General features: G+C 36.6%; 1 protein-coding gene across 18 annotated transcripts in view; it reads right to left on the bottom strand.

The window, feature by feature from the left end:
• LOC106081285 (muscle-specific protein 300 kDa) overlaps positions 1-27,929 on the bottom strand; it is a 315,875-nt gene that overhangs the window by 270,837 nt on the left and 17,109 nt on the right. For 6 of the 18 annotated variants that reach the window (XM_059364503.1, XM_059364504.1, XM_059364505.1 and 3 more), the window contains exon 1: positions 9,693-13,208. The exons of 5 other annotated variants lie outside the window; for them this stretch is intronic. In XM_059364503.1, the coding sequence (XP_059220486.1) occupies positions 9,693-12,144 (2,452 nt within the window). In that variant the 5' untranslated portion in view covers positions 12,145-13,208. Of the gene's footprint in view, positions 1-9,692; positions 13,230-27,929 lie in introns of those variants that run through there. 7 more of the 18 variants (XM_013243148.2, XM_013243149.2, XM_013243157.2 and 4 more) reach the window with 5 other exon arrangements.

Raw genomic sequence — 27,929 nt, 5'->3', positions numbered from 1 at the left:
ACGCTAATTGTATAAATTATTAAATACAAATTATAATTCCTTATTAAATGAACCGCATAAACATTTAAAAGTGTCAAAATAGCCCAAGGCAACAAAGCCCAATGAATGATATCATCGTGTGAATAGCAGCAGGAATAGAATACAAATACAACAAAAAGAGACAAAAACTACAGCAATAACAATAACAACAATAAATAAATAACCAAAACAAACAATTAATGCAGCCATTAGGAGAGATGGGCAGGAGGGAGAGACATTACCAACCAATCCCCGTCCCTTAGCCGCTTACCCTCTCAACACCTCCTCGAATGTCTTTAAGTGCCCTTGACCAGAGTTCGTTCGACAATGAGAATGAAGTGACAACATCTGGAATCATTTGAGCACTCATAACATAAGAGGACAGACAGCAACAAAAAAACTGAATGATTTCTAGAAGAGATTACAAATTGATTTTAGTTGAAATGTGGAGAAGTAGAGCTAACGTTTGCGCAATTTTTCTCTGGGCCACTCCATACCACGTTTCTGTTTTGTGAAGTCTTCTGACGAGATCACTGAAAAAAAGTTTTGATCAGATATAATGGACGCATTTATTGCCTCCTACACCCAAATCATTTTAGGCTATAACTTTGGCACAAGGAGGCATATTTATTTTAGTTTTTAGGTTTGATCCTTCCAGCCAGAACAGCTGTACAATCTGCCAGCGTTGTTAGCCATAATAGCGCAGAGGTTAGCATGTCCGCCAATGACGCTTAACGCCTGGGTTCGAATCCTGGCGAAAACATCAGAAAAATTGTCCGCGGTGGTTATTCCCTCCTAGTGCTCACGACATTTGTGAGGTACTGTACCATTTGGTATGGCGTCTTCTTCATCTTTAATTGGCTATGAAAGAACATTTGACTCACTAGCCGAACGTAGAATAGCGCCTCGATCTTCTGCGCTCATTCTAAAATCTCTGACACCAAGTTTGGAGGTGTCTCCCACAACTTCCCCGTCTTCCCGGTTTGCTAGTACCACCGTGTTTGCCTTCAAAAGACTTCTTTGCTGGAGCTTCTTCATGCATTCTTACAACATGACCTAGCCAATACAGCGATTACATTTTGATGCGGGTGACTATGCTATCGTCGTCATACAGCTCATACAGCTCGTGGCTCATACGTCGCCTATATTCGCCATTAACGCAAACTGGTTCATATATTTTACGAAGAATCTATCTCTCAAATACTCCGAGGACTGCCTCATCTGCTTTCACAAGTACTCATGCCTCAGAACTATATAGCAACACGGGTAGTATATGTAAGTATTTGGTATGGCAGCCATGTATAAACTTCTCCACAAAGAGGTGTCGCACTGCGGCACGTCGTTCGTACTCGAATATTAAAAGGAGGTCCCCTGTCAATGAGATTCAACTTGAATCGGACAGCACTCACTGATGTGTGAGCAGTTTGGCCCTGTTCCTTAGTGGAATATTAATGTGCAAAATGCAAACAGTATAAAACTTCTTCCAACAAGAGGTTACAGAGGTGCCTCTACAATAAAAAAAAGAGGTTCCTTGTCATTGAGCTAAGAACTTTAATCGCACAATAGTCATTGGAATGGAAGAAGTCTTCCCTAGTGTCATTTTTGCTAACCTGCTTATCATAATAAAGGAATATGACACACCATTTTGCAGAAAAATGTCGAAAAGCCAAACAAAACTCACTGTCCCAAATTTCTGCGACATCGGAAAATAAATGCGCCTTTTATGGGCCCAAAACCTTAAATCGAGAGATCGGTCTATATGGCACCTTTATTCGAATCTGGACCGATCTGGGCCAAATTGAAGAAGGATGTCAAAGGTCCTAACACAACTCACTGTTCCAAGTTTCGGCGACATCGGACAATAAATGCGCCTTTTAAGGGTTCAAAACCTTAAATCAAGAGATCGGTCTATATGACAGCTATATCCAAATCTGGACCGATCTGTGCAATATTGCAGAAAGATGTCGAGGGGCTTAACTTAACTCACTGTCCCAAATTTTGGCGACATCGGACAATAAATGCGCCTTTTATGGACCCAAAGCTTTAATCGAGAGATCGGTCTAGAGCCTAACCCAATTCACTGTTCCAAATTTCAACAAAATCGGATAATGAATGTGGCTTTTATGGGCCTAAAACCCTAAATCGGCGGATCGGTGGATTTGTTTTTAATTTATAAAAAAAAAATTATTTTTCAAAAAAAAAAAATTATTTTTCAAAAAAAAAAATTATTTTTCAAAAAAAAATTTATTTTTCAATATTAAAAATTATAATCCAATATTGAGAAAGTGGTCCTTAAACAGACATCACTATTTGTAAAGAATTAGAAAATGCCGACAAGTCCAATGAAAAGCAAAATCTAGTTATAGATTGAAAATCAATAGCATCCCAGTAGGCTAGTAGGTTGGGAGCTCTATTATCAGTGCAGTGTTCAAGGGTTCGATTCTCAATAGAGGCTCCGGCTTGCCGCACTAAATTCCAGTCAAATGGTCTGAGTCATTAGACTAAATGGAATGGATGCCTGGTATTAATAGTGCAGATTTATTTGTATTGTAGTTCATAAAAAATAAATAATACAAGTGATTAATACCATTTTTTCTTAATAATTCTAGTTTTTGCTCTCTTAAACTATTAGCTCTAAAAAATCCCCACTCAATTATGGTAGTCACACTTTATTAGTATTTTGTTTTTCTTTATTACAGAAAAATGATAACAAATGGTGAGAAAATCGAAAAAAAACTCAATGGCAAATAAAACCCCTACAAACTCTAACTATAAAAATGCGAAATTGAATTAAGAATGAAACAGTAGTAGTATATGTAGAATATACATATGTATGTATGTACGTGTATGTGCCACCTATTTGTATATTCAGTTGAACTTTGAAGGAGGCAGCACAGCAAATACTACAAAACATGATGTCATTTTTTTCGTACAACTTTTTTAATCCAAGACATTTTCATTTCGACGTTTTTTTTTCTCTGCTCACATGGCAAACGGCAAAACGAATTATCGATTGGCGGCGGCGGGAGGGAGACTTACAACAATAAGCGCCGGCAAGGCAATTCGATTGCACTGAGACAAGTTAACAATTCTTAGATCATCATCCTTACCTAAGGTGAAAGGTGTATAAATAAATAAATCATTGAGTATTTTTGTCAAAGCCAAAGCTACTTTGAAGCTAGATCCTCATTAATTCGCTATTGTCTAAAACAATTAACAACGAAAGCCAGTCGCATTCAGTGGGTAAAGTTGAATGTTGTCATAGAGTTTATGTCAAAAAAGGAGAATATTCAGTTATTATCAATAACTATGGAATATTTGCTGGGTATGATTCTCGCCTAGTCGCATTTCAAGGCCTTTACGTGAATTCTTCCACACACCCAAAAAATTGAGCCAAAACAACATAAACCATAAATTGGTCAAGTGAATATAAAAGAAGCGTTTAATAATTATCATATATTATGATGTAAAATATGAATTTAATCAACAATTTTAAGTAGTGTTAGATATGAAGTTGTTTAGAAATCAGTTCGAGAGCGAAATGAAGGAATTCGTTCAGTTTTCTTATCAACATACAATTCTATAAAATTTACTCAGAATTTTTAATATGTATTCGAAACAAAATTGTAATGAATTTTTATGAATGAAACTTTTTTAAATTCCAATTTTGACTTAGACAATATTTTCCCATTGTTATTCCATAGCAGCGGCATGCCAAAGCTTCTGATCGCAATAGAACCCACGACTCCTGCACTGGTAATGCAACAAACTCAGCTACCGGGGCGTTCTAGTGTGAGGTTTGCCGTTCTTGCTTTCTTAGGGGCTAAACTAGGTAAAATCAAAGTGGCAGGCCTCCAAGCAGACTCACAATGATAGTCCACTGTGATACAACGCAATGACCAAAACGTTTGGTGGAAATTGAGCACAAAACATTTCCGCTGTTAATTCCAGACTATTTACAATGAAAATAAAATTTCGAAATTTTCTTAATTTAAAATTTTGTTACAATTTTTTATAAAATTTAAAAAAGTAATAAAATAGTTTCTACTTCAAGATAAATTTTGACATAATATTTGTGTAAGAAAAAACAAGTTTCATAATAAAATCTGATTTCACAAAAATTTCTATAAACATTAAATATTTCGATAAATTTTAATTATAGAAAAATTTTAGTCGTCAAACTACTCAATTTTTCAAATTTTAGCGAAATCAGATAAAAAATAAAGCTTTTATGGGCTTTGGACCCTTTATCTGGAGATCGGTCTAAATGGCAGCTATACCTAAATATAGTCCAATCCATATATAGGTCAGGTATCAGTAGGCTCAAGATAACCCTCTGTTTCCAATTTCAGCGAAATCGGGTAATAAATAAGGCTTTTATGGGCTTCAGACCCTTTATCGGCAGATCGGTATATATGGCAGTAATATATAAATATAGTCCGACATGGACCATATTTGGATCAGATGTAGGGAGGAATAAAACTACTCACAGTTTCAAATTTCAGAGAAATCGGATGAGAAATAAAGCATTTATGGGCATTAGACCCTTTATCGGAAAATCGGTCTATATAGCAACTATATCCAATTACGGTCCGATTTGGCCCGTTCAAGAACTTAACCAGCGTGCATCAAAAAGACGTATCTGTGCCAAATTTCAGCTCAATATCTCAATTTTTTAAGGCTGTTGTAATCACTACAACAGACGGACAGACATAGGGACATCGTTAAACCGTCATAGAATTTTACGACGATCCGAAATATATATACTTTGTAAGGTCGGAAATTGATATTTCGATGTGTTTCAAACGGAATGACTAAAATTCAATAAATTTTTAGCAGAAAAATTTCGATAACATTTTAAATAAAAAATTTCGATTACATTTTTAATAAAAAATGTCGGTAAAATATTTATTTTGTAGGAAAAAAATAAAAAAAATTTTAACAGAAAAATTTCGATAAAAATTAAAATAAAAAATTTCGATAACATTTTAAATGAAAAATTTCGATAATATTTTAAATAAGAAATTTCGATAAAATTTAACAGCAAAATTTCGATAAAAATTTAATACAAACATTTCGATAAAATTTAATACAAAAATTTCGATAAAAATGTAATACAAAAATTTCGATAAAAATTTTAATAAAAAAAGTTTGATAAAAACATTAAAAAATTCGATAAAATTTTAAAAAAAACATGGATGAAATTTAAAAAAGGAAAACGATAAAATTTCCAAAAAAATATTTCAATAAAATATAAAAAAAACTCTATAAAAATCTTCTTCGATAACAATTTTTATGAAATAATAAAATACCTTCAAAATTTTTCAAGACAAAATGTGACATAATATTTTGTACCAAATACTAATTGTATAAGATTTTCGATAAATTTTTTAACAGAAGAATTTAGAAATGTTTTTGTAACAAAAAAATTTCAAAAAAATGATTGATAAAATTACGGTATTTAAAAAAGTAATTTGGATTAAATTTTTAATGAAAAATTTCGGTAATATTATTAATAAAATAATTTCAATAAAGTATTTTGCGGAAAAAAAACCAATAACATTTTAAATAAAAAATTTAATACAAAAATTTTTTCATTAAAAAAAATTTAATACAAAAATTTTTTCATTAAAAAAATTTAATACAAAAATTTTTTCATTAAAAAAATTTAATACAAAAATTTTTTCATTAAAAAAATTTCAATAAATTTTTTTATTAGAAATTTAACTAAATTTTGTAATAAAATATATTAATAACTTTCTTAATAAAAAATTTGATGAATTTTTTTAAAAACAAATTTATATAATTTCTTTAATACAAAATTTCAATAATTTTCAATAATTATATTTCACACCGCAAACAGTGTAGCCTGCAAATATGCTTACATTGAAAACTTACTCCTATGGCAATCGACGATTACTTAGAGTAGAAGTTGGGCAAGTGTGTTTGTTTGGAATAGTTGGATGTCCTCATTTGGTAGAGACATATGAAGTGGAGTAACCAACCTAGAACCCAGAAATCCAATCCTGGACCTTTCAGTTACCGCCCCTAGCAATGGCTATTTCGTATTTTCTATTACAATATTGAGTGATACCAGGGGGCATCTGCCAAAGATGCCATTTTGTTTCCTTAATGCAAGCTTTTAATTTTAAACTAATTTTCTCAGTGCACATCACACAAGAAGTGGTCTTAGCAACAGTTCTCTTTAACCTATCTACCTAAACAAAAAAAAAACGAATATACCTGATATCATCTGATATGAAAAGATATTCATTCCAACAGATTTGTATGGGCGGGCAAACAATATGATGCGTACATGATAATTGATTAAATATACACATGTTTTTATTTTTCTTTTTTTGTTGAAGATATTGATAATGTCAACATTTGGGGAAGTCAACAAGTGTATGAGAAATTGGTAAAGTAGTCGTCACAAATTCAAATAGACACATCTTGTGATTAGCTAATATTTAATATATTAAAATTCAACATTGAAAAGGTTAAAGCTTATTATTTTTTTTTTTTTTTTGTCTTTGTCCTGCTAAAGAGATTGCCTACGGTGGTGTTACTTTTAAATGCTAATCTATAATTATTCTCGTAAAATATATCCGCGTTGTATAGACATTCCGAAAAGCCAGGGATGTAAATTGTTGATTTGAATATCTTTGACGACTTTTCCTTTTCCGTGTTGGAAAATTTTTCTTTTAGGTGTTTTTCTTTTAGGCGTTGTATAGACATTCCGAAAAGCCAGGGATGTAAGTTGTTGATTTGAATATCTTTGACGACTTTTCCTTTTCCGTGTTGGAAAATTTTTCTTTTAGGTGTTTGATGAGACTATTTATAGCGTTGTTTGGAAAACCATTTAAGCTGAGAATTTGTCGTATTTTCTCGTTCTCGTTGTAAAAAATTGTGTCACTGATTTTAAAAAACCTCTCTATGAAATTTGGATATTTCGAGTGGAAATTAATTAATCTCTCTGACGCCGTATCCTTTTGGTACCAGTTTAGTTTTAGCTTGTTTTGCTGTCTATAAACCATGGTGTCCAGATATGGTAATTTGTTCTCGCTCTCGTGTTCCATTGTAAACTGGATTTGTTTGTCAAATTAATTCAGTTCTGGGACTGTACTTTCAATTTCTATCTTTTTAATCACACAGAAAATGTCGTCTACATACTTCGTCGATAGTCTTGGTTTTTTCGTTAATTTCTTCATTGTTACATTTATCAATTCCTCCATAATGATGTCTGCAACAATGGGTGACATTGGGGATCTCATTGGCATGCCTTTTCTTTGCGTATATATCTTGTGAATATATGTAAAATACCTGGAGTCCTTTATGCACAATGTAAGCATCTCTATGAATATATCCATTGGGATCTAGGCATACTTTTCCACGGTAGTTCATTTCTCTTTTATCACCCTAATCGCCAAATTTACTGGTACGCTTGGAAATAGGGAGATAACATCAAATGAAACGAGTATCTCCGTATTGTCGATAGTTTGGTCGTTGACCCTGTTTCTAAACTAGATTCCATCCTTAATGTTATAGTGGGAATCCGTTGTCAAGTTTTTTAATATGTTAGTCAAATATTTAGATCATATTAGTTCATATGTGGGAGAATTCATGGATGAGCAGATAGGTCTTTGGGGCATTCCTGCTTTGTGGATTTTCGGTAGTCCATACATATATCCTAGGTGCCGTAGCCACTCGGCTCGTGAATCTGTTTTTATCAACCATGGTCAAAATATTAAGGTTAAATAATTTTTCCACGAATTTATTATTTTTGGCCTGAAGCCCTGAAGTTGGGTCCCTTTTCAATCACCGATAGGTGCATATATCACCTAAAATCGATCTCATCTTCGTGTCGTAGTCACCATTTTCCAATGCCACAGCGCTTAGCATCAAAATATCCTTGTTTTCCTTTAAGAATCGCCTTGTTTTTCCCAGTGTATCAAGCAAAAGCTTATCACGTCTGCTTGGCTTTATTTTTCGCATGTGGTCATCTACTAATGTAACTAATTTTATGCGTGAGTTTTCATTTCAATACAGCACATCACCAATAAAATTCGCGAAAACATATTTTGACATTTCGCTAATGGTTGTCTCTGACTTTTAATAGTTCCACTGAGGATTGTTCTTATTCAGCTCAAGTTATTTCTTACATAATCAGTATGTTGTTATAAAAATTCGCTTTCACTTATGCTTATATCGTTTAAATGCAAATTAATTTCACTTATCCGAACTATGCTTAACTGAAAATTGCGGATAAGTAAAACTAAATTTTTTTAATTTAAGCGTTTTGCCTATCCAGTTTCAACTGTATTTATCTCCAAAGCTGAGAGAGCCGAGCTAATTTGACCTTTAGAATGATTATTGAAAGAACGAATGAGGTTTAATTGTTTTCAGAGAGAAGCATTTGCCAGACACAGAAGGATCTGTTATAGACAAAACACCATTGGTACATGTTTTGGGGTGAGTTAGGGTCCCTCTTCATTACTAACGTGGTATCCTAGTATTTTAAGCTGCAATGTGGTTGACACATTTCTCACCATATTGGTGGTGGATTTCATAGCCAGTTTTTGTTATTGTTTTCATTGTTGTGTTTAGAACTAAAACAACCCAAGCTTTGTTTTTAGCAGAAAAAAAATGCTTTAATGTTCAATTTATATATTCCCATATCGTAAAAACCACAAAGTCCTTATGCAGAAAATCTACTGAACCGGTTTTCTTACCCTTTTCACTGATGGAGTAGAATGGTTCTATGATGAAAATGGGGCACTTATTTTTTCGATATCTGTAGCCCCATTCAAAGAAGGAAGAAGAGAACCCTCTCGCTTATTCTTATATGCAAAATTTCTTTAGAAAAACAGCAAAAATGTTTGCTGTAACAGCAGAAAATCTGCTGAAAATTGGACAACAGTAATTTGAACAAAATTTGATTAAAGGCCAATAGACAATGTTTGCTGATAAAAGCAATTTTTCTGGATATAAAGAACCAAACAAGCAAATATTTGATATCCAAATTGGGGTTGGGTATCTGAGACGCCGGTACACCCCCAAAAACCGCCAAAGGGTTATGTAGACCTCAAATGAAATGCGACTCAGAGGAAAAAAAGAAGGGAAACAAATCTAATGTTTGGGGCCGGGACATATTTACAGACTATATGGCAAGTGTTGGTAAATACGTTCCTTCTAGAACACCAATCCAAGTTTTGGGCATTACACACGCCCATATGCTCCACAGTGTAGATGTCCACTCCACGAAGACTAAGAATCTAGCACAAGGACGACAATTTTGCTCGAGCAACAAATAAAAGTTTATCATAGAGCCTATATTCGCACCAAGACATTTCTATCATTTCCCCTACTAGTCTAGAGACAAAAATAGACCATGATAGCTTCATGTCTCATTATCCCTCTACATGAGAATTAAGATATCGACTAAACAAAAAATATTTTGTGCAGCATGTGTTCCCCCTCGCACTTAATGCGATTATATTTTCATGTATGGATTCAGTTATAAGGGTAGAAGATATGCAAACATAAATTGGAAAAAAATGTTAGTTAAGCTATTTGCTGCCAACAGGTATACATTTCATAATCACAAAATTAGCCTGCCCCCCCCCCTCCACTGCCCAAAAAAAAATTAGGAAATCAATGCAATGTTCAATTACCTCTTTTCTCTTTGATGTGTGAATCGTATTGAGAATTACTACGGGCAAAATTTATTGCTGCCATAGTGGATTGGAATTCTTGGTATTCGTTGGTGGTATGTGCTGTTGTTGTAGTTGTTGTTGAGGAACTTTGATGATGTTGGGTCTGATGCGAAGGCAGACTCTTGTTCAAAGTACCTGGACTAGCCGCAACACTAGCCACTGGGGAATGTTGTTGTTGATATTGTTGATGTTGTTGTTGTTGTTGTTGTTGATGATGATGTTGGCTTGTGTGTATGGCACTTGCACCGGCGGCTGACTGTAGTTCGACGTTAGAACGTGCTGGCACAATTACAATGCTGCTGGCAGCAGCCCCTTCGGTATCTGAGTCGTCCGATATTTCGGCTTGTTGTGGTTCCAGTTGTTGTTGTTGGGGCGTTTTATGACCGAGATCACCGCTACCGTGACCGAGACCGTCGCGACCGTAATTGAGGAGTTCTAAACGTTTTTTCACTAAATCACCGCCACCGGTAGCGTGGTGACGTTCGACGTTCACCGACGTTTCGCCGTAGAGATATTTGTGCGGTTGTGTAGAATGTCCAATCCTTGAAGGGTCGGATGATGCAGTTTTTGCGGCAGCTGGAGTTGTTGCGAATTCCTTTTGTACAAATCCTCGTGGAGATTCTTCAGAGGGCGAAGAACCTTGCGATTGTATCGTTTTCGAAAGACTAGTCGCGTTTCTCAAAGGAGTTTCAAAGGACTCAAATGATTCACTACAACTACTAGTTGTTATTTTCTTTGTGGTAGTCTTGGTAGTGATGGTCGAGGGGCTGGTCGTCATCGTGGGCTGAGCGTAGTGCTGTTGTTGTTGTTGGTATTGCTGGTGGTGGTGCTGTTGGTGGCCAGGATGGGGTAGCTGTTGTTGCGTTTGCCATGGCATTTGTTCTGTTTTGTTGGTTTCCACGTTGGTAGCCTGCTGCCGGTCGTCGTAATGTTGTTGGGGGTAGTTACTAGCGCTTATGCTACCTTTACCCACAATAATGTCAATGTTAGCAGGTGTTTCCACAGAAACCGTTTCGGAAGGCTTAAAAAGCTGCCGTTGAGTTTGATGGTAATCAGTTTGATCGAAGGATTCCTCTAGGCTGCTTGTTTCCATTTGCTGCTCCTGCTCTTGTTCCAGTTTGATGCAGATACGACGACCTCCAGCCATCATATCCACAGACCTGGAAGGTGTTGAAGCCCTCACCTCACGTTGCGGTGAACTGCGTGGCGACAGATAGCCTTCGCCATGGCGAAAGATTTTCTCCTCATGCTTGCGACCATCGGAAGTCATGGACGAGGTAACAATGGTGGTCACACCATCGGCGGACACAACTTCGCGCACAGTTTTCTCGCCCTCCACGAATCTGGCCGAAGCCACTTTTGCATCAGGGCTAAGGGGGCTGGACGAGGAGGAGGATCTTCTGGTCGTAGTACGTAGAGTAACATTAAAAGGACTTTCAAAGGATTCAGCCAAAGGCGGTGGATTTCTGCGATAACGTTGAGTTGTGCGTAAGGTGACATTGAAGGGACTCGAAGAACTGGAGTGCTCCTCCAATTCTATGCGTCCGGTAACAGCGCCAGGCGATATCTTACTAGTGGTCTTGAGCGTAACATTAAAAGGGCTGGCCAGTTGTTCTTCTTGCACTTCGACTTTGCGCGGCTTTGATTGCGGAGTCGAACGCAATTGGATTTGCTGAAAGGCCAGCTTGGCCGCTTCGGCCTCAGCTAAACCTCGTTTGCGCTCCTCACGCAAACGCTTCTCAATTTCATAAACGTCAATTTCAAAGGGATTGTCATCGGTCATAGCAAAGTCAGCGCCAGAACCAGAAGTCTCCATGGAGGTATGGCCAGATGTTGGTGTACTACCCATCTGCTCCGCTGAACGCTTAACACCGCTTGCACTGCTTCCAGAGGACCATACCTTTTCGTAGAGAGCTACCTTATGCTTTAAGCGTTGAGGTGTTTGAGGAGGAGTGTAAGGACTTTCTAAGGCCTCCTCCACCAAAAACTCACGGGAACTAGAAGACGAGTGTACAAACTCAGTGGACTTGGTAATGGTTTTGGTAAAAGTCCTGGTAATGGTCGAAGACTCATGCAATTCCTCATCGAACACTGGTTCAAAATATGTCGCATCGCCGGCCAGAGTTGAGCCCATGGGCACATCTTCAGCATCACCCTGTGACCTAACACCGCTGTGCCTACGTCCTTGGCCAACATGTGGCTGAGAGGTGAATGTAACACCACCATCTCCACCGGGCTCACCACTCGTCGTTGATGACTCAACAGCTGTTCGTACTATACGGCGTTTGCGCACTGCCGGCACAGGTCCAGGTTGTGGTGAGGTCGGCAATGGGGGGTTGCCACCATTGTCTGCCGCCCCTGCCTCAAATGGAGGGTCTTGCTCGTGTTTCTTATCTGTGCTACTATCCATAGTCGAGGGTGAGCATTTAAACGGCTCTCAGACTCCCTTTCTTCTTGCTGCTGCTGCTCTCCTGCTTCTTATTGGGGGGGATACTACTCTCTTCAGAAAAAGACAAAACGTTTACAACTTCGTTTTAACGGTAAACACTGGCATTACGTTACAAACAGAAGAAGAAGAAAAAAACGAACAAGAACTCGAATTGATTTTTCTCAGATGGCCACGCCGAAAACCAACTACACACACACACACACACACCAACAAAAGGTGTTGGTTGAATGGATGCAGCAGTAAACGCCGGTAAATGGGTTACAAATTATCTCACAAGCCTTTTTCAACTTCACTTCGGATTCGATGATTAATTATAGTTGAATTTGAATTAAATCCTTCTATTTTTTCGATTTGAAACACACAAACTTAGACAACTGATGACAACACATACACACACACTAGCAAAAATTACAAATAACAATTTTTTCACACAAATCGTATTTTCGTCGTATTTTCATTCAAATGCGGAGAACGGTAGGAGGACTTTTTTTCTGTTATTTTCTTTACAGTGGAGGAGCATTGGCAGTGTGTATTTCATTCACGTTTTTCCAAAGTCGTGCAAGTGCCGTTGCTGCTTTGGCTGCTTGCCGTCTGTTGGTTGGGATTTTTTTCACTCCACTTCACTTCTTACTTAACCAAATCACTTGGAATGGTTGGTCGTTTCTTTTTTTTGCCAATGATTTTTTTCTCGACGCCTTACAAGGGCGTTACGCTTTCATGTACTACTTTTGTTTTTCTTTTTCACGATAGATTTATTACACTTCTATTTCGTGTTTAAATTCTTTGTGCTTCTCCCATTGAGGAGTAAATCTTTGCACCACCTTTAGGTTGATGGAATTTCTTCTTTTATCTCCGCACACACTGACATATACAAAAAAAACGTTCTACCGCATTATTAAGTTTCTTCTCAACTATTAATTTCTTTTTTACGTTTCAATTTTTAAATTTCCAATCCGTTGCGGCTGGTGGCCGTGTCGTTACTGATTTTTAGACCCCAAGTCAAACTTAGCATACCTTTGCTCAGTGAGTGCGCAGTTATTTTAACAATCCAACGCAGTCAACGTCGCTGCTGCCGTGAAATACTACGGTCTTTTGAGCAAACACTTTGACGTAAGCGTCAACCCATCAGATAGGTCCAACTATAAACACGGGAGAACTGCTCTGCGGCTCTCATACACTCAGAATAAACTTATTATATTATAAATTTCATAAAAATTCTTGGTACACAATAGCGGGAATTTCGCTTCGAGTTTCTCCTTCAAAAACTGTTTATACCGATTGCAACTAAATAAAACATAAGCTCGAGGAATATGTCATATTTTTTAAAGATCTTACTATCTAGTACCAATTATAAGTATTATATAAGTTAATCTTATGTCTGTTTTGTGTACCCAAAGTTTTGAATAATATGGAGCGAAACATGGATAAAGTACTTATTACGATTTTAACAAAATAATATATAAATAAAAGTAAATTTAATGATCTATAAAACTTTGTGTTCAGTTTAAAAATATTTTGGAAAATAATCTCTAACAATTTTTTTTTAAAAAGTTTTTAGCAATAACTCACTTAGGCAGACCAAATTTAACTCATGTGTCCTTAAATATGAAAAAGGTTTCTCTTTGCCATTGACGTTTTTCATTCAATTAATTTTTTTAAGTGTTCCAAACGAAATGATTAGATTAAGAGCGATTTCGGAGGTCTCTATTATGGGATAATTTTTAATTAAATATTATGAGAAATCGAATCGAAGAATATAAAATATCTCATTCAATAAAGCATTGCCGGCCCAATAGCAGTAGTGGTTAAGACAGCCGCAGACTGCGTCGGCAGAACAAACCAGCCGCTCAGCTGCCAAACCGAAGCAGCAGATAAGCCTAGCAGAGCTGGGGAGCAAAGCAACAGTTTAAGAGAAAAAATGTCGCTACATGTATGTACTCAATTGCGTGAGTGTGCCGTAACAGTGTTGGCAAACACAAACTGGGTAGATTATAATTCGAAACATTTATACTTTTAAGAGTTGTTGTTTTTAATGGGTTTAAACAGAGACGTACAAAATGAAATTTGAGGCGTGATATACTGTCTTTAAGGTTTTTAGTCCTCTCGTTATGAAAAAATTATTTTTTTTTTGACTGAAAGATTGATTTAGCAAAAGTAAAATAAGAATGTGTAAATGAAAGCGACATTGAATATCTTGAAAAAACTTCTAGCAATTCCATTTCATAAAAATTGAATATTATATCAATTTAATTATTATAAGAAAAACATTTTAACGAACCCCGGCTCGGTTTAATAATATACATTAAAAAGACGAAGTGCTTTTTTTAAATACAAATTTGCCCATGAGCATTCCATTTAGGAATAGGGGCAAACTACTCACATATCAATGAGTGCTGTCTGCGTCAAGTTTAGGCTCTCCTATTGAAGGCCGAGTCAGAACAGCGCGCAGCAATTCCATACCTCTTTGAGAAGTTTTGACAAGGTTAATACTTCAAAAAAGTGGCCAGCGGATGTGCACCGCGGAAAAATTTTTTCTGATGTTTCCGCTAGGATTCGAACCCAACGCTCAGCGTCATAGACGGATATGCTTACCTCTTCGCTATGGTGGATTCCATCCTGTAACCGCAATCGAAAGAATTTTACGAATTTAACTTTATGGCATGTTTGAATTCCTTGGAGCACAGTACTTACCCGCACGATAACATGAAAGTTGATTTGTACACTGAAAAAGTCTTTCTCCTAGTTTTAAAGATTCGACCCTAAGATTAGCAAACTTAAATTAAAGATGATCAATTTTCCAACTTTATAAGGAAACATTTTCATTGGCGAAAAAAATTTTTCACATTAGGGTTTTTTTTATTTTAAAAGGTAAATCCTTAACTTTGCGTTTATTATTAAAAACAAAAATCTTAAATGAAGGTCAAAATAGCGTTGATGTTAAGAAATTGACCTTGGGATAAGACCACAGTGCACCACAGTTAAAGACGCAAAATAGCCTTACAAATAGGAGCGTCTTTAAGTGTGTATTTTTTTTAGGTTAAGATGCTAAGTTAGAAAGAAAAATTTTCAAAAAATGATTGGACAGCCATCTATGAAGTAAAATAAAAATTTGAAGCGGATGGTCATGTCCATAAGCGAATAGGAAATTAAATTCCAAGATAGCATCTTTATTTTAAAGTTTTGGTTCTTTGGCTCGTTTTCATTGGTAAAATCCTACGAATAAGGAAAAATCTTGGGACAACTTTTTTACGGTAAGTGTTCGAAACGTAAATGGTGGTGTAAAAATTCTCATTTTACTGTAAACATTTCTGCGTGACCTGAATATTTTTCCTCACGTTGAAAAAGTACTATGGCTATATAAAATTTCCATCCCTGTCTCAACGGTGTTATCTACAGATTTTGGAAGCACTTCTAAAACACATTTTATTACAACAACGTATCCCATATGGTTGGAAATAAGAGAGCTTTCGAAAGAGCGCATTAATTGGTAAACAATTTTATGAGATGATACAAAGTTACCAGATGACTGGTTTGCTTAATGTTATCTTTATGACAAACGTGAACATAACTACATACCTACAGGCAATGGAATGAAGCATCAATGTGTTGTGGTGTGGTGGCAATACAACAATACAATGCAAAGGCTTGCTTAAGTAACCCCTATTGCCAATAAGCTAATGTTTTCTTACATTCAATAACAACAACTAAAAATAAGAAAAGAGAAAACAGATACAGATGCTATAGGTTTTCTCTTTATGCCTCGCCAACAACACTCGCTCTCTCTTTCTCTTTGAACACAAGAGCTAATTTTGCCGGTAGGAAAAGATGTGACCGGCATTTCAAAGGGGTTAATTTTGAGAAATGAGGTAAAAATATGTTCAAAAGCCTAAAGTCCTCATTGGTGGCGCTAAAATGTGCTTGAGAATGGGTAGGTATGTAACTAACTTTTGAATTCTAAAAGTCAGCATTCAATTATGTACACGTTTTCTGCACTCGCATTGGCAACTCAAGCACTAAAACGACTGTCTGTACCATATTTTTTTTCCTAAAACACAAATATAGCTCCGGCCTTGGGGTCCAAAATTTCGTTTCGACGACATAGCCTGCCTACCCAAAGTGGTGTAGGGTACAAATGGTAGGCTTCGCCCGACTTTAGCCCGTCCTTACTTACTTTTATACCCTCCACCATAGGATGGGGGTATACTAATTTCGTCATTCTGTTTGTAACACCTCGAAATATGCATCTGAGACCCCATTAAGTATATATATTCTTCATCGTCATGTCATTTTAAGTCGATCTGGCCATGTCCGTCCGTCTGTCTGTCGAAAGCACGCTAACTTTTAAAGGAGTAAAGCTAGCCGCTTGAAATTTTGCACAAATACTTTTTATTTGTGTAAGTTGGGATTGTAAATGGGCCTTGTCGGTCCATGTTTTAGACCATAAACCGATCATGGTTCTTGACTTCTTGAGTCCATAGAGCGTGCAATTCTCATCCGATTTGGCTAAAATTTTGAATGAGGTGTTTTGTTATGAATTCCAGTAACTGTCCGAAGTACGGCGCAAATCGGTACATAACCTGATATAGCTGCCATATAAACCGATCTGGGATCTTGACTTCTTGAGCCTCTAGAAGGCGCAATTCTCATCCGATTCGGCAGAAATTTTGTACAACGACTTCTCTCATGACCTTCAACATACGTGTCTAATATGGTCTGAATCCATCAATAGCTTGATACAACTCCTATATAAACCGATCTCCCGATTTTGCTTTTTGAGCCCCTACAAGGCGCAATTCTTATCCGAATAAACTGAAATATTACACAATGACTTCTACAATGTTCAGCATTCATTTGTAGTCCGAATCGGACCATAATTTGATATAGCTCCAATAGCACAATAGTTCTTATTCAATATTCTTTGTTTGCCTATGATTTGGAGATCGGTATATATAAAAGCTTTATTCAACAAAGATTGGTGTGAACCGTATTAGGAAAGATTAATATTACCCAACTATCCGAAATTCTGAGAAATCGGGTAAGAAATAAACCATTTATGAGGCCATGAAGCTCAATCAAGGGGTATATCTATATAAAAGGTTTATCCAAATACGGTGCGGTACCCCTCTCTCTCTCTCTCTCTCTACAACGCATTCATGCAAAATTGGTTAAAAAATTGGCTTTTTATATGCTCAAAACCTTATATTGCAAGATCGATCTATGTGGCAGCTTTATCAAACTATGATACAATATAGACCATTTTCCAACAAAGGAATACATATGTATGTAAACGGGGTTTTACAAATTTTTTGAAATTTCGAACTAATTGTGTAAAAAATATTCCTTTTGTGAGCTAGAGACGGTACACTGGGTGTTCGGTTATGAAAATGCTGTATAACGATGTAACGAAAATGGGCCTCTATAATCGAGCTGAACCCCACACTGGCTAAAAAATTAATCTGTACTAATTTTCAGCTTTTATTGTACGGGTGGTTACATCAGTTAAGTGACATTTTTTTAGATTTCTTCGCTAGGATTCAAACCCGGAGATCGAGATTCATAGGCAGGGAGGGCACCAACGTAGTACAGATTACGATTTCGTCCATAGGCAGGGTAATATCGAAGATAGGCTATATCGAACAATATATAAATATATCTTACTTATAAACCGATCTGCCTTTCGATTCCTGAAGGGCACAGAAGAACCATTTTCCACTCGACACACTGAAAAATCCACTTCTTTATGATAGAAATATTTTTTTGAATAATTTTTATGACTAAGAAGTTTTTTTTCGATTGTCCTTTACCATTCCATATTATTTGTGATAAAAAATATTAAATTTTTCTTTGTTTTTTTAACTTATAAAGTCGATACTTCCACTAATTTTTTTCTTAAGAACCGGCACTTTCGAACTTATTGATGAACATCCTCTCTGCCGTAATTTGTGTGTTTTGGGGACACTATTCTTGAGCCTTTGTTTATGTAATATGTCCCATTTTTAAACAATTGCATCAAAGTAGTGTTGAATTATTCTCAACTGTACAATAAAACCTCACAAGTGAAATACTATCCAAACGGTTTCTTTCCTTTAGGCTTGTGTTTGTGGTATTTTCTTTTTTGTTGTTGTTCACCCACTGATCCTAGCTTACAAATGTCAAATTTGTTGAATTTATGAGCACAAATCAGATGAAGATTCTCTGAATTGCTAAATTCGCCATTCGTTGCAGTATGCTGCAAAGGAGCTGTTTCCGAAAGTTATGGAAATCCAGATAAACAATGCTCTGAATTTCTTTGTACAACTCTACATACATACATACGCACATAGAATTTTTGATGGACATTTGTTGGCGCAAAAAACTCCTGATTAACTACTCTTCTCTCTATTACAAAGAGAAACAGCTCAGACATAGCATTAGCACATAATTCATATCATTATTTCAGAGTTCCAAACATTTTTGTTATTTTAGCATATTCTATTGCCGAAGCTAGAGATAGACAAACCAATGAGGCTTTCAAAAATTAAAAAATCATTACACCATTATCTAAATGACATTTATTATCCTTGTATGAGACCGCAGCCATTCACATTTTCATCTGATACACAAAAACCAGTTAGTCAATATCTGTAAGCCATTATTAAGACGCCGTTGCAGAAAAGATTGACGTAATCAAAATTTATTAGTTCAACGTTAAACTGATGTCACCATTGTTGGTGGTTGTTGTTGTTGTTTTTATTCTGTCAAATCAAAACAAACGAAACTTAACAAATGCAGTTGTTATTGTGCCAAAAAGGGGCTCACCTTAGACACTGCAATTGCAACTGCAACAGTTGCTACTGTGAAAACAAAAACACCATGAAGGCATACGAGTTACTCAAATTGTGAACAATTTTCAATTACCTTCATATTAAAGATCGAATGCTACTACAAGTGCTAAGTAATAGATATTGGACAGTGAGACAGCAGCAATCAATAATAAATAATACAAAAAAAATAAAAACAATAACATAATTGCATTTCTACACAGTGTGAATGCATGTTGGTATATTGGTTGCTACGGCCTGGGGACAACCTCCAACAATTTGAGCTACAGTATCGAGAGACAATGCTTAAATAGCGAGCGACCTTATTTCTCGTAGAGCCCCCATCGCTGAATACGCGTTCAATGAACTCAACTCGATAAATGGTGGTGCATAGTTTATAGTGAATGGCAATAAAATCTATATTTAGATTAAATATTAGGTTAGGTTGGCTAAAAGTGGCAATCCTTTACAGACTCACTTAGTACATTGTGATACCACAGTAGCGATAGATCAAAGCCTCTGGTGGGAATCGAACCCATGGCCCCCCCTCTGCCAATTCGAGCTCGCTACTAACCCCCGGCTATTGGTGCGCTTTAGATTAAGTATTAATTTTATAAAATGTTTTTACAAAATTTAATGTGAAAATAGTTTTGCATCCTGTAAAACAAAAAAAAATTACCCTCTCGGTTTGTTACATGATAGAGAATAAGACTGAAAGCTTAAATAAGATTAATACCGTCCCCAAGGCTGCAACCAAATACATATATTTTTTGTAATTGCAAGCCTTTCATTACCTAAATTAACATCGTCATTATAAAAACTTGGAGAAACAGCACTTCCATCGTATAATTAAAGCTGCAATTACACGATCAGACATTTCATATGAGCTGTCAATTTCTGTATTCATAAGACTTTTCTTATGTACATCAATTACGAATAGAGCGCGCTCTAATCGGCATGTGTTCTCATATGTTTTGTACTTTTTTTTATAGACATGTGTCTACATTTATGTTCGATGAAAAAGAAGCTCGATTTAAAGCCTAGTACTGACTTCAACTTTTCGCGCGAACTACTGTCAAAACGCATTATAAAAAAGGTGACGAAGAAAATGCGAACACATTCCGTAGAAGTGGCACTGAGTTCTACGAGCAAAACATAACGACATATCGCAACGGCAATACAATTAATAGCCAGTGTAATTAAAAACTCGGGTAATGGACTCCAATCAACTCTGTTTCCGTGATGTTGTTTTTGTTCTAGCAAAGAATAGAGTCCGTCGGGTTTCGCAATAATTTAATAGGCATTTTCGCTGCGAATGAAGTCAGTACAAAGGTACAATTAAGAGGTAGCGTCATTAGCACAACAACAAAAATCTACCCCCAAAAAAACTACCTTGAGTGGCAAATGCCGTAAATTGAAATGTCAAAGTGGTTTTAGAAATAAACTTTGTTTTAAAACTTGCAAAATTTTCCCATGAACATTCCATTAAGGAACAGGGGCAAACTTCTCCCATATTAATGAGTGCATTCCGATTCAAGTTTAAGCTCAATGATAAGGGGCCTCCTTTTATAGCCGGGTTCGAACGGCGTGCCGCAGTGTGATACATCTTTGGAGAAAGGTTTTACATAAATAGTACCACCAAAATAAAAAAAAATTGTACTCATCTGTTCGCATATCTTATAAGTGCATCCTGAGTCAGTACTAGGCTTAATCGAAAAAGTTGAATGGGAAAATTCCCATCGCCCTGCCCTTTCATTTCCCCTTACTCCCATAACGGAGTAAGGGGAAATGAAAGGGCAGGCGATTGGGCGGTGAAGGCCAAAGGACTGACGTCAATAAACTTGGTTAACCCTGTGGAATAGCGAATCGGTCGGTAGGACGGCGAAAATCCTATGGTGGATCCAAATCGTGAGAAGACGAGGCTATTAGTATCATGACAGAACGCTTAGGACTACGAGCTCACTTATGTAAAATCGGTGCGGCACGTGATAGCATGTGTAGGGCATGCGGGGAAGATGATGAGACGTTGGAGCATTTCCTTTGTCATTGCCCGGCTTTTGCATCTAACAGATACCGGCACTTTCGTGGGTACACTATACCAAACATGATCCATCTTAGGGGAGTGGCCATGGCAAAACAATTAAAGGTGGTCTCATATGTACAACAACCAAAAATCATATGGTGTAATCCGCCATCTGGTCATCAAGCTGATCGACGCTGTGCGAACACACACAAAGAAATTTGTGTACGTATGTATAAACTTGTGCGTACATGAGCAGAGAATATGCGAGAAAGAAGATAACAACATAGAGAATGCAAACAAAAATCGGTCATCTTAATACCATCAAACCTGGCCGACTGTTAACAGCTGTTCGCGTGAGACCACCTTTTTAAATCCGCCTTGTGGAGTGGCATGGAAAACAATTAGGGATTCCTAACTATATTTTCTTTTTCGAGGTTACTTTTCTACCTCTAAAATCTACCCCCAACGAAACTACTTTGATTGGCAAATGCCATAACTTCAAATGTCAAAGTGGTTTTAGAAATGTGTTTTACATTTGTTTTTTCATCATTATAAAACTTTAATTGTTGTTACATGAGTGGAATATCGGATCAGAAAAAAACCTATTTTAAAATTTTAGAAAAAATCACAGCTGTGTTAATAAGCGTTTGACTTTTACTGCCTCTCCCACTAACTTTGTGTCACTCAAGTGAGTAACTCGAGTCACTTGAACATCTGTTTATCCTTTATCAAATCAGCTGGTTTTGACGTAAAACCGTTATTTTCAGTTACCCAAAGTTAGGGGGACCGAAAGTAGAGTTAAGATCAACACAATAATGAAAAATAAGAGCATCCTGCAGTACTTCTTAGTCTATGTTTAAATGAAACAATTTCCAAATATAGGTACAGGGTGGCTGATGAATATTGCTACAATGATGAATATTGCTACATTTTTTTTTCGGTGTATGGAATACATTTTTCTTTTATTCATGTTAAATTAAATTATTAAATTAATTATTAAATTATTATTAATTAAATTAATTAATTAATTAATTAAATTAATTATTAAATTATTATTATTAAATAGAAAAAAAGTTATTACATTTTTTTTTGGTAGCGGCTTTCATCAGCCACCCTGTATGTCAGCAAAACATTGTTTAATGTTTTTATTATACTGTTTCTGCTGTTCATTGGTCATGGCAATAATCTCATAAATTTCTTTTTGGGTCAAATAGTGCGAAACCATACCTCAATTCTTCACTGCCACCCACACTTCCTATTTCTGCGCAAATAATTATCGCAGAAACATCAAAGTTCATATAAAAAAACAGGATTTCGTTCACTTTGTATGCAGTGCTAGTAGTACAAGAACAAGAACATATTTTATCTTATCTTTTATCGCCGTCGGTCGCTGTTAAAGCAAGCATGTGTATGTACACATGTATGTGCCTACCTCCCAAAATAAGAAGAAAAACGAGTGCAATTTTAATTTGTTTGTTTATAGAGCACCTCCAATGGAAAAGAAAACAAAAGTGTTCTCCCCCCATCCCCGGCAAGAAACAAACAAACAAAAATCCTCGACAATAAAGAAATTAAGAAGAAAAATATCGCATTTAACCACGGCCATGAAGCAAAGTCATCGTTATTTTTAAAATTCATTTAGACCGTCCTTCTGCCCGCCCATCCATTTGCTTCGGTCTGATCGGGTGGGTCATTTGCGCACTCATAGACGCCTACCACCTATCAACCAATGTTCGTTCCTTCTCAACACATGTGGTACATACAGATATGCAAATTACTCGTATAAATTTCCCTCATTTTTGGTTTATTTTAAACGATGTCTTAGTTGCAGATAATGCCAACAGCAAGGCAGTCAACCGAACAAACAAAAAAATGATGCCATTTTCTAATTTCTTCGATTTGGGGTTTCACCGAGGTATCATCATCAATTTCGAAATCGCTTTTTATAGAATTTATTCTTAGGACCAACGACCGCCCGCCAAACAAATTTCAAAATAGCATGCAACAAATGTGAGTGAACAAACACTGCATTGGTTCCATTGTGTGTGGTGGCCGTTTTTGCTATTTCGTCTAAACGGACACCACAGTTCCTCATGCCCGTTCCGAAATAGCCGTATATAGGGAAAAAGTTCATGAGCAAGGAATTTAAGAGGAATTTCGTCTAACATTTGGATATTCAATACATTGACCTGAAAACTTTTGAGGCCATTCGAGCAGACTACACGAAATTCGTGATCAATACAGAATGTGTGGCCAAATTTTATTGGAAATGGGTTAAAACTATTTTTGTTGGGAATGAAATTGAATTGATTAGCTAATTAAAAGACAAATGGGGTCTAATGGATTTTGTATAGCAATTTGGGTTTCGATGAGATGGCAATTTGGCGATTCTGTGGGTACAATTAAATTAGTTAAAAGAGAGCGAGCTTGATTGTACGTGACTATACTGTGCGTAGTTAAACAAGAGAGAGAGAGAGGTAAAAAGGAAGTAAAGGATGATGACAGGTAAAAATGTAAATGTCATACTAAACAAGTGACAGGGTTGTAATCAGTATGGCCAGATTTCCCATACCAACAGGTTCACATTTGTGCATCAACCGTTGCACATATGGATATTTGTTGAAAAATGATTGATTTTCACATTCAAATTTAATCTTTATGCTGTCGCTGCAACACTGATATCTAAAGAGGCAAGTAGTGTTTTATTTATTTGTATAAAAATTCACAAAACAAAAATTGCTCACGTAGATAATGGTTTCATAAGTGTAATCCGTTTGTTATTCGCACACTCATTTGTTATTCCAAATCTTTCGTTTCAAGTAAACAAATGAAAAGATGATCAAACTACTAAAATTTTAGCAACTTTAAAAGCAGCAGAAGAAACAAAAAAAAACACAGCCGAGTTTATAAAAATAGACGAGAGAAGTGTGTTAGCGCATGCATGCGCACAGCAATGAGGTAAGGTAAATACAATATAAACAACATTTCCAATTGAATTTCTACAATCACTTGGAAAGTTTTCGCTTAAAATCAAGTACATAAAAAACTAACTTTTTTTCAGTATATGCATATGTATGTGTGCACCATGTGCGGAGGGATATGAGCTAATGGATGGGCAAGATATATTATTTGCACACATTGAATTTAAATAAAATCAGCAAAGCCAAACAAGAAAAAGCAAAGACCATCTAAAATGGATTAAGGAACGAACACAAGTGGTGTTCACGCAAATGAAAACAAAAGTTTTTTGGCGACCATTTTGTTAGATATGCCGCCGACTTTAATGGATAAGCCATAGCCAAAAACGAACTAATGATACTCTGCCAATTTCAAAATTAACCAAGTTGAGGTAACCACAAACAAAAAACAAAACAAAACACTTTTTGTCAATGTTGAGGTTTCCAAAAATCAACAATACCACAAAACATTGTCAATATCTTTTTAGGATTATCGCAAAGCGGACGTATAATGATACAACAGCGAAGAAGAAGAATTTGTTGTCACATCGATGTGTGACTGTTTTTTGTAGTCCCCACTTATAGATGCTTTTCAGTCTCTGATTTTTATACCCACCACCATAGGATGGGGGTATACTAATCTAGACATTCCCTTTGTAACACCCCGAAACATTGATCTAGGACCCCATAAAGTATATATATATTCTTGATCGTCTCGTCATTCTGAGTCCGATTTGGCTGAAATTTTGCACCATATGTTCTGTTATGTTATGGTCCAAATTGGTTAAGAACCTAATATAGCTCCCATATAAACCGATCTCCCGATTTGACTTCTTGAGCCCCTGGAAGCCGCAATTTACGTCCAATTTTGCTGAAATTTTGCATGTAGTGGTATCTTCACTTCCACGACCGCTTTGTTGCAAGGTAGTGCGATAAAGATTTGAGTATCATGGTTCTCATTGTAGACCCCCGAGCAGAAGCTTTGATCTTGCCGTGTAGCATGAACTTCCAGATGGCAACACCACAGTTCCATCAATCCAAGACCGTGCCTCTGGTGGCAGTGCCTCGCACTCAACCTCAATTTTCCTCTAAGCTTTCCGATCAGAAACTTCTTCCATTACATGCAGGTTTTCTATCGTCGCTTCGACTGTTACGCCTTAGGTCTCATAGATGCGGCTATGGGTGCCTCATACTTTATGTAAATGTCTTTGAACACCATAGCGCGGAGGTTAGCTAGAACATCAGAATAATCTTTTCTGCGGTAGATTTTCCCTCCTGGTGCTGGCGTCATTTGTGAGGTATTAATATGCCATGCATAGAAGCCATTTAAAAACTTCTCCCCAAAAAAGTGTTGCACTGCGGCGCGCCATTCGGACATGGCTATAAAAAGTTGCCGAGCTACAACTCGAATCGAACAGCACTCATTGATATGTGAGAAGTTTGCCCTGTTCGTAAATGGAATATTCAGGGGAATTTGCTATGGGCCGGATATCTAGCATAGTCTCCAGTGCCTTGGTAGACGTGTTACATATCGCTCCCCCATGCCTAGACAACATGTTCTCTGAATCATTACAGTGTCTTTATGCTGCACTTTTATTCCATTGCCGTCCCACAAACAACAGAGACGTAAGTTATTATTGGCCTAATTACGATCCTGTAGAGCCAGCGGACTACCCTTGGATTTAAGCTATTTCGGATGCCGGTCTAATTACGTTCCTGTGAGCCAGTGGACTATCCTCGGATTCAAGCCCCATTTCTAGCGCTCGAGCCTGTCTAAATAGTGACCAACGTCTGTGCGTCTTCTCAGTACGCTCGGGAATGTGGCACTTTCAGTTCAATTTCTCATCCAAGATCACCCCCAAGTATTTCACCTTGCCGTGAATAGAAATCGTTCTCTTGAGGATATATGCCGTTTCAAATGGGTCCATCTACGGCTTCTTCAGTCTTCCCCGTGCTTACATTCAGACTTCTAACAAGTGTGATAGGAACGGTCCAAATTGGTCAAGAACCTGATATAGCTTCCATATAAACCGATCTCTCGATTTGACTTCTTAGGCCCTTACAAGCCGCGATTTTTCTCCGATTTGGCTGAAATTTTGCATACTGCGCCAAGTACAGTCTAATTCGGTCTATAACCACATATAGCTCCCATATTTAAGCAGAACCATGGTGATGGGTTCCCAAGATTCAGCCTGGCAGAACTTAGCCCGCTTTTACTTGTTTCTTTTCACTACGGCCTCTAGACTTCAACCAACTTAAGGTCATAGAATGGCAAACGATTAAGGATTTTATAAGCATTACGGAATTCGTGACACAGATAGGTGTTTCCATGGGTCCATGCCGGGGGGCGGATTACAATCCGCATTCTCTTTTCTACCTAACCTTAATGGTGTCGTTAAATGGCGCCATTCATACTGGTCTACAAAAATAAGTTATCTTGTCATTAAGCTAAAAGTTTGAATAAACAAAACTTATTGATAAGAGAGAAGTGTCTCCTTCACTGCTCCTTAAAAGTATGTTCATGCGCAAATTTGCAAATTCAGTGTCGCCAAAAAGATACTAAAATTGAAAAATTTGGCATCTTTCAATATAATTTGACAAATTTTTTAAGTTAGCTCAAAAGTTCTTCCAGTGCACACAGAAGCTTCTGGTTGCATAATAACTTTTACAGGGAAGGCTTATGGTACGACAAAGCTTTGCCCACTAATTGCGGATTTTTTAAAAGAAAGTAAATGCATTTTTAATAAAACTTAGAATGAACTTTAATCAAATATACTTTTTTTACACTTTTTTTCTAAAGCAAGCTAAAAGTAACAGCTGATAACTGACCGAAGAAAGAATGCAATTACAGAGTCACAAGCTGTGAAAAAATTTGTCAAGGCCGACTATATGAAAAATCCGCAATTACTTTTTGGGCAACCCTAGTTTAACAAATTTTTAAAGTTACCACAAAACTTTTTCCAGTGGATACAGATGCTTCTGGTTGCATAATAACTTTCACTGGGAAGGCTTATGGTACGACAAAGCTTTGCCCACTTTGCATGCTTCCAATAGTTCTTCCCATTTCATGAAAGCATAGCACCATTTTTGATTTAGAATGCAAGGTGATGATGTTTCCTTCCAATAAACAAAAATATTTACATTAACACCAAACGTCACGCTCTCCATTCAAAATAACATCAATAAGCACTTAATCGTTTTTCAAAATAAACTTAAGTTAAAACCAAAAAAAAATGTTGGCCTTCTTAAATATTCGATATACGAGAGTGTAGGCAACTGTATTCGTATAAACTGAGGAGGCTGTGGGGGGGATATATAAATATTGGCGATTTGTAGCATCTACATAAATTGTTTATTTTGAGATCATTGGCGGGATTAGTTAAGTGTTTCGTATGTATTTTTGGGGTCTCCTCCACCATCCGTCATTATTGAGGCAGTTTGTTGCTTGTTTGGTTAGTTGTATTGGGGATTGCATCACTTTTGGTGTGTGTTTTTATGTCCAAAAATAATGTATCGTTTCTAAGAGATTTCTGTGCTTCATATTTCTACAATGAAGCTAAATGGGTATAGTCCGAACAATGGTGGTTCTCTAAAATATAGGCACCCATCCCTCTTTTCTTTATCTCTCTTCGCATCTCCATCACTGAGACGAGTGGTACGATTATTTTTATCTCACCAATGCATTTCTCAAGTGAAGCACCATATTTTCACTCACATCAATCTGCAGTCGACTGGCGTTATAAATATAAATTTAAGTACATTTTTTCAGTTTTTATGCGTTATTAAGTGCCGCAGTGCATGAGATGCTTTAGACACCAAATAAAAATGCATTAATTGCCATGAAAAGAAAGAAAGTTGATTGAAATTTGTTCTTTATAGACAAATGTTTGACAGAAAGCAGAGAATCACTTTAAAATTCTTACAAATCAGTGATATATAGGGCGATAAGTTATGGATTGAGAATAA

Source organism: Stomoxys calcitrans, chromosome 3, assembly GCF_963082655.1.
Source record: "Stomoxys calcitrans chromosome 3, idStoCalc2.1, whole genome shotgun sequence".
NCBI lineage: Eukaryota > Metazoa > Arthropoda > Insecta > Diptera > Muscidae > Stomoxys > Stomoxys calcitrans.
Note: the sequence above shows the minus strand (reverse complement) of the source record. Positions and strands in the feature narration are given on the sequence as shown.